Source organism: Chelmon rostratus, chromosome 18, assembly GCF_017976325.1.
Source record: "Chelmon rostratus isolate fCheRos1 chromosome 18, fCheRos1.pri, whole genome shotgun sequence".
Taxonomy (NCBI): Eukaryota; Metazoa; Chordata; class Actinopteri; order Chaetodontiformes; family Chaetodontidae; genus Chelmon; species Chelmon rostratus.
In genome coordinates, this window is record NC_055675.1 from 10,574,073 (window position 1) to 10,587,138 (window position 13,066).

General features: G+C 41.0%; 1 protein-coding gene across 2 annotated transcripts; it reads left to right on the forward strand.

Moving 5' to 3' along the window:
- Window positions 1-3,701: 3,701 nt before the first annotated feature.
- Window positions 3,702-13,066, forward strand: ccm2 (CCM2 scaffold protein). Of its 2 annotated transcripts, none has more exons than XM_041958680.1 (10): window positions 3,702-4,083; window positions 7,880-8,056; window positions 8,226-8,309; window positions 8,408-8,591; window positions 8,910-9,046; window positions 9,899-10,034; window positions 10,256-10,313; window positions 10,436-10,571; window positions 10,689-10,827; window positions 11,780-13,066. In XM_041958680.1, exons 1-10 carry the CDS (start codon window positions 4,054-4,056, stop codon window positions 12,073-12,075), a joined length of 1,377 nt encoding a protein of 458 aa, XP_041814614.1. In that variant the 5' UTR covers window positions 3,702-4,053; the 3' UTR covers window positions 12,076-13,066. The 2 variants fall into 2 exon arrangements, with proteins under 2 accessions (XP_041814614.1, XP_041814615.1); XM_041958681.1 differs by lacking the exon at window positions 3,702-4,083 and adding an exon at window positions 6,854-7,001.

Genomic DNA, 13,066 nt, shown 5'->3' on the forward strand with positions numbered 1-13,066 from the left:
TGTTCTTCTCAGTCCTTGTTGTGCCTTGTTACTTTGGGTGCTTCAATCCAGCCATGGCAGCCAGGTCCGCAAACAACAATGCCAATGTCTTTCTTTACGTGTTTCATGTGCCAGCACACTCACCAACGCGATGACGACACCAAACAGTATTCTCCCTGTTCTCAATTCCGTCAGCTCGCGCCTCAGTCCGCAATGTCTCTCAGTCTTACAGTTTCATCCAAGTTGTCATCTACAGGACTGTACTGTTTCCTATTTACAGTGTCACAGCTGAACTTCACAGCGTGACAGAACCAAGTGCTGGGTACTGCGTTAAAACCCAGTTACTGCTTCTGTCACAGACATAGGAGAAAAAGTAAGGCAATACTGAACATCTTCCGTACTTGAACGTCGGGTTCCACATCTTTATTACGTTTGAGTAAGCTGAATCGCAGCATCCCCAAGTTGATTCGGTAACTTACAATTAGCAGTCTGGACTGAGCTCACAAGCGTTAGTTTTGGGCTGTTTGATGGATAGTCTTAACAGATGCCAGCCACGATACCGAACGATTTGGTCAATGATTGTTTTGTACTTTTGTCTATGCCTTTACATCTTCTTCTGTCTTGCAACGATGAATGATTTGTAGTGCCAAGACGTAAACTTTCTGTGTCGTTTGTCTCGTGTGAACAAAACATCTTCTAGCCAAAACAATAATGCCTGCAGTTGGAATATAACGTGGGAAGAAGTCAACAATGACGAAATGCGCAAAAAATTCACTTAAGTTGCATTTTCTTACAACGGAATGAAGAAACAGGCCTGGTCACGGATTCACTTTTGAATAACCTCATTTCCTGGTTTTCCCACCGCCTCCCAGCATGCCTTTAGAACTCATTGTGAGGTGACCTTCAACATTTAGCATGTAAGTGCTCTCGACTGCACATCAAACCCTCTGATTTCTGCATTAATGTGTAGCAGCAGGTCACTGAAGTGTTTGACTTGGTTAAAGTCTGTACCTTTGTGTCACAACCATCTGTTTGACCAATGGCGCAGTATGTTCAGATGATAAAACGGTGCATTTTCTTATTTTACTGTCAATCCTTCTTTGATTTTTGTTAAGAACCTGGTGCTGAATAAATGCATTTAAAAGGTGCTACCACTGTGGACCGCAGTCCACATTTTGGCTTTCTGAGAGCATAGCCTTCCGGTTGACTGAAGGCCTTGTGCCTAACAAACTTGCAGTCTCAAAATGCTCCAGAGCTAGCACCTCAAATCCACACAGTTTACAGCAGAACTCAACTCTCAATGGTGCCATTTTGATTTTCCAAACTGCACAAAAAACCAACAGTTACTCTACTTTTCATATACTGTTTATTATACTGGTTTCAGCATACAGTATGTTTTTATTTTACTATGATTCAATCTGCACTAGGATTTTCTTTTCTTTCTTTCTTTTCTCTGAGAGAATGAAACCGGTAGATGACAAAATGCATCTTTCTGGCAAATGCACAGGAGCACAAATGTACTTCTGCTACTGGAATTTGGGTAAAAAAAAATATATAGAACGTGATTGCTGTGTTGTAAATTCCTGTCATCTATATGTCCTTAATCTGTGTGTATCTATTTTTGTTGTTATTGTAGAATTGGCTGTAATATTTTGTTTAAAAATGGATTTGATATTCCAATGAATCGACTATGGTTGTCATATTACTTGCTGCTGATTTTTGAAATTGTTATCAAAGGTGTTGGGAAATATTGCTTTGTTTATATTCAATCAATTTCTAGATTGTGTTAGCTTGTTGGTGTATTTCACAAATCTATCAGGATGCTCCCTAGACTACATGACTTATCCGGGGTATTCCAAAAGTTGGCACAATGTCAGTAAGCAAATTTGCTACGATCTGTAGCATCTTCATGAAAGTGTACTCATACAACCTATGTTGTGACTGAGAACATATAAGGAATGATTTCTTTGTTGTTGTTAAATATAAAATGTAAGTAAATTGTTTCATGGAATCCCCGTTCTTTAAAAAAGCAAAACTGATGTCCTATTTTTGGGAACAATATGAATATTATTAATAACATATGGTGCTAAAGTTCTTTTTGTATGTTTTGGTTTTTAGATGAAAAGAGAAATATTATGCTGAAAATGTAATGTTAAGCCTTACTGTAGATTCATATATCAGACTGTTCATCCCAGAAGAGAAAAATAAATATAGTATTTGAAAGTGCAACAAATCAGTACTGTATTCACATGCACATGACACATGTCAACAGGGGGAAGCAGCTGCAGTGTATGACATGCTGGGAATTACTGTGTGTGATGCCACCAAACTGACACACTGATAAGAATGATAACTAACTAACTACTCCCAATAATACTGGATACTTTTGCAGCAGTAATGAAGATATAGATGTGGAGACATGGGCAGAGCTTCCATGTGTTCTCAGCTTGCATTTCCGTGGTGAGCAGATATCTGGAGGATCAGTGTGAGGTCACCCTTTGATGGGCAAATTTTGCAAATGCAATATGATTCACTGTAAAATATACAGTCAATTGAGAGGTCCCATCTGCTGAGACCTCTATTTTTATACTGCGCATAAAACAGAGGCCAAATAAGGCCCCGCAGACCTGAACACAAGGTTACTGGATTTAAAACTTTGTCAGATCTTACTCTGCCGTGTTTCCTGCATTGATGCCCACATGAATTGCTATCTGCAGTGGAGCTAATCAGGAGTATTTTCACATCTTAACATAACAAAATCAGACCCGGTGCCTTTGATTCTTAGAATTTACATGAAGAAATCACAAATCACAGAAAGAGGCCATCAAAGTCGCATTCGCCCACAATCTCAGATACTTCAAACCACATCCCCTTCAGCTTCAGGAAGACGAGCGCAGGTTAATATGTGATGAAGAAGTGGATACTGACAGCTACTGGACATGTGCAGGGCTTACCCTTCTTTTGAGATCTTCTTTTCCACTTTCATGTCATCTCGCCTCATGTCTCTGTCTCCTTCTGCCTGCGGTCATTCTTATCCTAGAAAAACACGTAAACAGCAATTGTAAACAGGATGCCAAAATATCGTTTTAATAGACACAATGAAATTGTCTCTTACTCCCTTCACACGTTACAAGTGAAACATTTGCATTTTAACAGACTCACTGTGCCACTGTTAGGGCAAAAAATTTAGACTTACCTTGGCAGGAAAGCACAGGTGTGACATTTACAACTGCTGCATTACATTAAAGTGTGCCAGAACAGGAGGTATGGCTCACTGAGACACTTAGGCAGAGAGGGTTAAAGTAACATATAACAGCTGTTGTTTACAAATCACCACATAAGTGGTGAACAGAAAGTCAGGCTTTCCTAAAGAGAATTGAACAGAAGTGCCACAATTTCGACCTCTTCTGCTAATAACAAGCGGCCATGATGTAGTTATTAGCAGGGGCTGTAGCAAAGAAACAGAAACAGCAATGAAATAACGAAATTGTATTTAATATGCTATGTTTCAGTCTGCATGTACGACTATAATTCGTTGTTCCGAAGTAAGTCTCTGTCATTGAATGAATTCAGAAAGTTTTTTAAGTCTAGTTACCAACTTGAAAGGCTATCCACGGAGTGACACTACAGTGGCGTGTAGTCAGACGCGGGATTATCACTGTGCCACACAGTAGCAGCTGTTTTGGTTTGTGCAAAGCAAAGCATGCTGGACCACAGCTCAACGCCCAAAATGGCGGCACGATTGAAAAGTTTTGCCTGTTTTATCCGAGTTTGTCTTGTTTACAGATTATTTCCTTAGCTGATTTAGCGGCACTAAAGCGTACCATTTTCAAGCCGGTGGGACGCCGGCGTCTTTTCTAATGGTTGACGGATAAGGCAAAAGTGAGGATGGCGTTTCGCTATCTTCTCAAATTCGCGCATCTGTTTATCAACGCTAGGCTAGGCTAAGCTAAGCTAGGCTAGTAAGGTAACTACTGTCAGATGAGTGCCGGTTAAAAGCTTCGGTGGTTATGTCTTGTCTCACCTGGATCTCCACGCTGAGCTGAATATGAAGAAGAGGACCTTTACATAGACATGGAGGATGATGTGAAAAAAGTGAAAAAGGTAAGTCGGGCAGTTGACATTGGCTTCTTTGTACTGCAATTTGACTAGCTAGCATGCTAACTTACTAGCTAGACCAGACCAGACCAGAGTTTAACTGCTAGATGGCTAAAGTTTAGCTAACTATCAAGTAGATATGAACGGACAGGGGCAAAGAGCTTATGATACACACTGAAATATGTGTTGTTTTGTCTATCAACCAGCGTATCTTTAAACGGGATAAACCGAGTAGACATTAAATAAAGGCAGGTTAAGGCGCAACAGATTGAGTTTAACAGATCGAGTGAAGTGTTGCAAGTTAAGTTTAAAACGTTACCGTCTCAGTTCAAGATTACCACGAGCTTCAGGATGTTTTTATTTTTCAAATTATAGTTATACTATAATATCAACTTCATGTTTGCCTTGTTCGCTTTGTAGTCCATTAAAATGTGTTCAGGTGTAGTTTGCGTTAATATAGTAAGGCTAACTGAAAAGGAAATCAGCGGCCATTGTTGTATTGTTTAACGTTAGGCTAATGTATTATCAGTTGTAGTGTTATACACAGTGAGGGTCATATAAAAGTAATATACCGCAGTGTCAGTATTCAGAAGAAGCGAATGAAAGCACAACCAGATTTCCCAGAGTCATAACCCTCGTTGTGCCGTGTAGGCGTGGGTCATGGATGGTCTGTTTACCTAACAGAAGCTGTCAAAGGCAGCGGTTATCAGTGTCATGCTGAAGGGAATCAGCACTCCTAACATGTGCCAGCCACCCTACCCTGGCTCACACGTACAGGGCATACACATACTACCTCATGATCCCATTTGAAATGGAGACAGATGTGTGTGTTCAGACACAGCTGACATTTTCTTTTATCTTTTCATCCCACTGCGTGTTAGAGCAGACACAGGGGACATTTTCCCCTCTGTTCCTCTGGTTGGCAGACGAGGAAACTGAAGGGCAGGACACTGACAAGCTCTCACAGCCTGGGCAGCCTGATGAGAAGTGACGTGTCTGAGGTTAACATCTTTGCTATGATTGTGCTCCTCCTTCCATCATTTTTCCATGACAGTAACACTGGGGTTACGTCCCATCTAATTCCACCACCTCATGATGTGAAGGGAAATTTGCACGGAAATGAAGTGATATCCAAGTGTTAAGAATGTTTGTTGTGGCAAGGAAATGTTTTTGTCTGCAGTATTAACAAACCCAAAGCCTGCTTTTTAAAAGCTTAGCTTATTACTCATGATAAGTTGCATAGTTGTGAGTGTATCTATCAAAAAGATAGACTCATAGTAAATATATTTACACTTGCCTTTGAGTGTTTTTGGTTTTGGGAAAGTCTTGATATCCTCAGGTGGAATTATTCCTTCTAATTTCACTGTAAGTTAATGTTTCAGCTCCATGAAAGTGGTTATGATCTTGGTGTGAGTTGTTAGTGCCATTTCATTGCTAGAAAAAAAAACTGAAAATGTGTACTATTTTCTACATGGATTAGCACCTACTGGACAGAGTTTATGATCTGTAATAGGGATCAGTGTTACCAACACTTGCAGTTCTTGTTTGTGCCACTTGGTGGTGATAGTGAACAACATTAGCCCCAGATGTATTTCTATATTCTTGTTACAGAGTATTATACTATTTCAAAGATTCAACCGCAGCTACAGCTTAAATCTGGTAATGCAGAGAAAGATGGGAGCATTTTAGCTTAGGGCCATGGTACAACATTTTGATAGATTACAAGAGATGGTGATTATCTTGTATGACTGGGTTGTTATTCTCATAGTCTGTTGTGTTACACTGAATATGGTGAGATCAAAACAGTATAAAAGCAGCTACTATAAGTTTTCCTGCATTGTTCTCATGTGTGAGAAAGTTTGAAAGTCCATTCGCACTTGTTGACCCCCTGGCCTTCACAGTACAAAGAAGCCGTACACTATCCTCACTTATATTTCTTTGTAAACAGACTTTCACCACAAAAAAAGGCCAACTACAGTAGCTCTTGTCTCACATTTCACGAGGAGAAACCATAAAATGTTAATGCACTTGTCTACAGAAACTACAAACTGTTAAATAATGCACTGGTCATAGGTTGCGCTGTTCTATGAAGTGTAAAGTCTGTGATCAAATGTCCAATACAGCTCTCTGACCCTGAGCTGAATTCATCATTTGTGGATGGTTTAACAGATTGTTCTGTCATTCTGCTCCCAACCAGCGTTTTATATGGGATGCTCAACTTCAATTATGAAATTTGTGTCACTGACCATTTGATAAGGTGACTAAAAAAGGGAAATAAGTCATATAGAGTTACATCATTGTCTGCACTTTTTGCCTAGTTGAATCTGCAGTATAAACAGCATTGTAGATGTGGTTAGCATGATAGAATATACAAGGGTTTGTATGAATGTGGTTTAGCAGTGACATGTGTGGACTTTCAGCTGCAGAGCTGTGTCCTGAGAGAGCGACTGATAGAAGGCAGAAGTCATCACATCACAATAGAATTTGAAGGATTATGTGAGTAAAGTGATTATCACCACACGCTCTCTTTTGTCTGTCTTCAACATCTGTGAAGCAGTTTTCAAAGCAACTTTGAAGGAACATTGGAAAAACTGTCTTCTGCAGTTTTTTTTAAGCGTGTCAAGATTCAAAGCATCAGTGCGCGTGTCATCACAGGAAGTTGTGGCTAGTCCCCTTCCTGTACTTGTGCCTGAGTACAGCGACAGATGCACTTCCCTTCCTCTCTGGGGAGTCACACCCCTCACACACACACTCATGCTGTTTTTGATCCTGTGTGTCTGTCACCACCTGGCATCTGTCACTGTGTGAGTGGAGGTAGCAGGTGACTAGTGCAGACAGTGCGAGCATAGCTGCATCCGTGGCCAGGCTGTGTGCTTGCTGTTGAATAGGAGACTCTTGTAGCGCGCGGGTTCATGGAGAACGAGGTAGGCTTTTTAACGTGCCTTCAAATGATTTGTATAATGTATTATGCATAGGCTTAATGATCTGGATTGCACTTATCAAGGTTTTTGTTAAGCACACTTAACTGAGCTCTTAAACAGCACGCCAGTGTTGACATTTTACCAGTTAATACAAGAGCTACAGAATTATATAATAGTATGTTTTTTTTTTGAAGGTCATTTGTGAGTAAAGCAGTGAATAGGCTCTAAAGTTAATACAGAAACACTTTTGAGAAAAGAAGGAGAATGAATTTTTCTTTTGTGATGCACCCGTGGCATGAGGTCGTTGCTGATTTGAGTTCGACTGGTTTACATGTTGCGATGTGATTCACCATCATGGTTTACACTGACTTCAATTGCAAACCGCTCCAGTATTGCAAAATGCAGAGTTTCCTTTTGCAATGCTATTGTTGATATTTGAGCAATACGTATTGGGTAACGCAGAGAGCCGTACGGTTGCACTCTCAAGACTCCATCTGCTGTTTCTTCCTCTGCAGCTACCAGCACAGTGAGGAGAGGCAGCGTCAGCAGAAATGACAAGAAATACAAATACCACTGTCAACAGAAGTTTCACATAGTTTTTTTTTTTTTTTTGGGAGGGGGCATTGAACTTGTCGCTGCATTTGCAATTGCTTTACTGTGTTTGCAGCTCATTACAACTGTATGTACGTGGTGAATATGAATGGTCCTGTAATATTTGTAATATTGTTGCGTAGAAACATATAATGTCAATGGTTTGTAATTGAAAGAGTTTCGAATGCTCCATATCCACACATATTGAGTCTTATTTACTGTAGTTTGTAAGGTGGCTTGACAGTCTTCTAATTTCTTTCAACCCCGTTCTCTTTGTCTTTATTCACCAGCCTGGTATCGTGTCTCCGTTCAAGCGAGTCTTCCTGAAAGGAGAGAAGGGCAGAGACAAGAAGGCTCAGGAGAAAGCCACTGAGCGCAGGGCCCTCCACACCTTCTCCCTCTCTCAGCCCGACCACCGCATCGACCCTGACATCCTGCTCAATGACTACATTGAGAAGGAAGTCAAAGTGAGTGTGACTAGCACGGACATAAAGTCACTACCCGCATATTTAAAATGTTGTAATACTGTTCAGTTAGGAGGGTGTAATGATTTATATATTAGTTACGCTATGTTTTCTCACTTGGACTTTTGTGCTACTCTTAGTAAACAGTTTGTGTGTGTTTTGTCCTGTCCAGTACTTGGGGCAGCTGACATCAGTTCCAGGATACTTGAACCCATCAAGTCGCACAGAAGTGCTGCAGCTTATTGACACTGCAAGAGTGAGTATCTGAGTAAGAGCATTTAACCTGACGTGGTATTTTTAATTTCTACCATGACGGGGATAATTACCCACATTGTGCGTCTCTGTGATTCTCAGAAGTCCCATCAGTTGGCAGGCCAGCTGACATCAGAACAGGACGCAGTGGTGAGCTTGTCGGCATACAACATAAAGCTGGTATGGCGCGATGGAGAGGACATCATCCTTAGAGTGCCCATCCACGATATTGCTGCTGTCTCTTACATCAGGGACGACTCTTTGCATCTTGTGGTGATCAAAACAGGTAAAAAAAAAAAAGCATTTAAAGATTCCTGTAAGTGTTGAGCTGTTAAAATGGAGTTTGTCATGTTGTTCGTTACATGACATTAGAGTAACTTAAGGATACATTGAGACAGGGCTTGAGATCTTGTTCTAGCAGAAGCCTCATACGTCCTGTTGCAACACTCTTTTTAAAGTTGTAGTCAATGTTGTCGGGTCCCTCTGCCTGTTTTATTTGGTAATTTTTGCACTCACATATTTAAAAAAATGTCCAAATTGTGTCTGTTAAGTTAAGTATATGTGTATTTATATGTGTATATAATGTACTTTGTATGTTTTTCAGCCCAGGAGTCAGGAGGTTCTCCTTGCCCCAGCTCGTGTCCTGATCTCAACAAGTCTCAGACCCTGAGCTCCTTATCAGAGAGTGGAGCCGTGCTTGTAGAAGTCTGCTGTCTGCTTGTGCTGGCCGTTGATAATAAGGTATTCTTTTGCATCTGCAGCTATGTTTACAACATGTAGTTGTTAAATGGAAATCTGCAGAGTTTAGTTCTTTAGTTCAGCTAGGCTATGCATGTTTTTGAACCAAGGTGCCCACTAAATCAACTCACTGAGACTACATTATAATGTGAATAAAATGTTTGCTCCAAGCCACCTGCACTGCTGTTTGGTAAAGATGAGTTGTTTTTCTGTTTGCGTCCCCCTTTTGTTTATCCCATGCACAAGGAGGCACGTACAGTTTTACCAATGCTGTCACATGATTCCACTGATGAACAAGTAGCAGTAACACACCGAGCTATGCTTCAGGGAAGAATAAGATTACAAACTAGCATGCAGATGGACACAGTGCTGGATTTAAAATATTTAAGTGTGCAAATGTTTTATGAGGAAAGAAATGTTGTGACATGTTTGTTAGACCTCAAGGATACACACAATGCATTTTGACGAGCAACAATGAATGTAAACATAAGTGTTGTTTGTTTACAAGAAAGCTCGACAGGGCACCTTTAAGTAACCTGAGTCAACTACAGAAATGATCATCAGAGCATCCTGTCTGTTGACTTTCAGTCACGAGCAATTACTTACATTTTTTATCTCTGTGAAAAAGAAACGATAGGACTAACAGCTCTGTGTTCCTACTGGTATAAAGACCATAGATGGTAAACTACAGTAAAGTGAACAATGTTCAGCTAATCGTGATGCACTTGTCTCACGCAGGGATAATTTCAAATGAAGTTACCGCTTGTCAGGATGATGCTGACAGCAAAAACATATTGCAGAATACTGTCATGAATTAGTTAGTGCATTGTTAACAGCTTCTTTTTTGTCTTTTAGGCAGCAGCAGAGGAGCTGTGCCTTTTGCTCAGCCAGGTCTTTCAGATCGTTTACACTGAATCAACCATCGACTTCTTGGACAGAGCCATTTTTGATGGGGCAACTACACCTACCAGACACCTTTCTCTATACAGTGGTGAGGAAAAAAACAAGAGTTGGTTGCTAGAGAAAAACAAACTGAATGACACCAGTTTTACAGATTATTGATTTTATTTTTTTAAACAAGCTTAACAAATATGCTTTGTAATGTTTGATTTGGTGTAATACAGTTTTGTTCTGTGGATGTCTTGGGTTTTACCTCCTTCTTACGCTAGTAAGTCAGATATGAACCTGTAAATGTGTACTTTTGTTTTGAAGATGACTCTTCAAGCAAAGTGGATGTTAAGGAGGCATACGAAGAGGAAGCCAACACATTGTAAGTACACAGGTGAAGAGTTCTACCTTAATGATGAATCCATTTTGGGCTCAGTGCTTAAGAAGCATTTTGACACATTTTACTTACGCTTGTCACTTACAAGTTGCGCCTTCTTCTCTCAGTCCTTTCCAGGGCTCTATGGAGGCAGAAGAAAACTCTCCATCCGCTTCCACCCCAGCATCCCCTCAGACCAAGACCGCGAGTGAAGGGGAGCTCAGCACCACTGCTGCAGAGCTGCTGCAGGACTACATGACCACAGTATGATGATTTCACCGTCTCCTGCGTTGTCTGTTTTTGTGAATAATACAACTTTGTTTTTTTTCAATCCGTTCTAATTCTTATTTTGACTTTGACTTAAATCTCTTTCCATACCAGCTGCGGACAAAACTGTCATCACAGGAGATCCAGCAGTTTGCTACCCTGCTCCATGAATACCGTAACGGTGCCTCCATCCATGAGTTCTGCATTAACCTGCGACAACTCTATGGTGACAGCAGGAAGTTCCTTCTACTAGGTACGACCACTCTATTTCCTCATAAGTTAAGATAGAGCAAACGTTTGTAACTAGACCTCCATGTCATCGAGCTCGATGCTGTGTGTTTGTATGTAACCAAAATATGTTTCTGGAAGTAGACATGGTCAAAATCACTGAACTTGACAGTCTGGCAAAAGCCTCTCTGATTCACGTTTTGATCTCTAATCCAGACCTCTGTGAGTGTTTTAAGATAAAGCTCGAGCTGTGTGAAATTCGTTTTGATTGATGTGAATGAACTGAAAACTGAGCCACCGGCTCTCTAGTGAAAAATGTTAATGCAAGAGCACAACAAACGTACTAAGAGTAAAATTCCAGTTTCAAACTGTGTTAAACAAATTGTTTTATGGACTTGTGGGTCAGTCTGTCTGATCATAGATAAATCACAGGTTGCATTTTAACAACCACATCAGTTAGGGAGTGCTTGCTAACTGTGTACCTGTTACCACTGAGAATCAAGTTTTGTTTTGTGTCTGATGTATTGATTGATAACTGGTCTAATCTTAAATCATGGTTACACTGGTGCTTCCAGTGCCACTTTGATTGTTGAATAACACTGGGATGTATTCACTAACACGTAAGTATCTGCTCCCAAAATGGAGTGATGCACCGATGGGGTCTGATTGTGACTGGAAGCTGGGAAATAGTGAAACAAACAGTCGACACGAGTGTCACAGTTGTTACACCAGTAAAGCCACACCTCGCGGTCGCTTCCAGTTTTCTTGCCACAACAGTTTCAGACCCACTTTCGTCTCTCTACATGAAAATGTGAGACATAATTAAAACCAATTTGTCCCATCTGCATTGCTGTATCCTGCACCTGCATTTTAATAGAAATGTGACATAAACACTTTGTCATAAAATCTGTGCTAAAAAGACAGCCGTCATGTCAGACACAGTTTGTGACCATGTGCATTATAATGTGTCCCCGCAGGCCTGCGTCCGTTCATACCAGAGAAGGACAGCCAGCACTTCGAGAATTTCCTCGAGACCATTGGTGTGAAGGACGGCCGAGGCATCATCACAGACAGCTTTGGTCGTTACCGGCGCACAGCCAGCTCCGCCTCCGATTCCACCACCAACGGCAACGGAGCAGCCGGAGGGAGCGCCGCCTCAGACGAGGGCCAGGAGGCCTCTGAGGGAGACGAATGGGACCGCATGATCACCGATATCAGCAACGACATCGAAGCTCTCGGCTGTAGCATGGACCAGGAGGGAGTGACGCCCTGACACGGCGGGCTCTTTTTTTTTCCTCTTCAAAGAGCTGACATAGAATGACAGCCAATCCTCAAATGAACAGCAGGCATGAGCTGAACGGATCAGATGAAGGCGTTCCTTAGCACTGACCTAAGATTTGGTTAATTGTATTTTCCTCTGATTGTCAAGAGGACGTTCCATAGTCCCTGCGCACTTGCGGAAAACCTCAACCTGTTACCACAAAAACATGAAGTCAACAAATGCACTTACGCAGACCCTGAAGGTGACAGGCAGTCAGTTGGCTATTTTAGCATTTTAGAGGGATTCGTGGCCTCTGATATATTTTTGAAGTTTCTTTGATTTTTGTACTCGTTTATTGGCAGTATCTGCCACTGCTGTCAGCAATGTAGCGCAAATCTCCAGAGTCTTTGAGAATTTTTCAGTCCGTTTCAAACACCCTCAAAGACTCTGGAGGATCCATCAGAGGACTGTCTACATGTTTTTAGAAGGTGAAGACCGAGGATGTACTGGTTTGTGCTTTTGTATTATAGGTCAATCAGCTTCATCCACAAGGAGGACTTTGGTTTTCCTCATTTATTTCACATCTGTGTGTTGCTGTGAGAGTGGAACATCTTTGCTATATATAATTTTGTTTTTCAGTAAGATTTGTGTACCACTTTGTTTTTACACTATCATTTGTTACCAGTGTTTACTCATTTATATAATTTTTGACTTATTCAAACTGACCAAGGAAATGCTGTAAAAACAAAAATTCTCATTCAGTTCATGCGATTGAGTGGGGACTGTGTTTGACAAAGCCAGTTATGGCAGATGTAAATTTATGATTCAAGATTTTTGTTCTTCTCCTGCAGGTCATCTTGTTATGTCTTGACACATTACATGTATCTGTCATTGTGCCTTTACACTGCAGTACTGCTGCCAACTGTCTGTCACACACAGACAGGTAATTATGAACTGTAACTACAGTTGTTGAGCAAATCATGGTTATTAAATAACAGCTACT

Coding starts and splice junctions, on each gene's coding strand:
- ccm2 (XM_041958680.1), top strand. CDS start 4,054: ATGGAGGATGATGTGAAAAAAGTGAAAAAG. Junction 9,047..9,898: donor TGCTGGCCGTTGATAATAAG/GTATTCTTTTGC, acceptor TTTGTCTTTTAG/GCAGCAGCAGAGGAGCTGTG. Junction 10,035..10,255: donor ACACCTTTCTCTATACAGTG/GTGAGGAAAAAA, acceptor TTTGTTTTGAAG/ATGACTCTTCAAGCAAAGTG.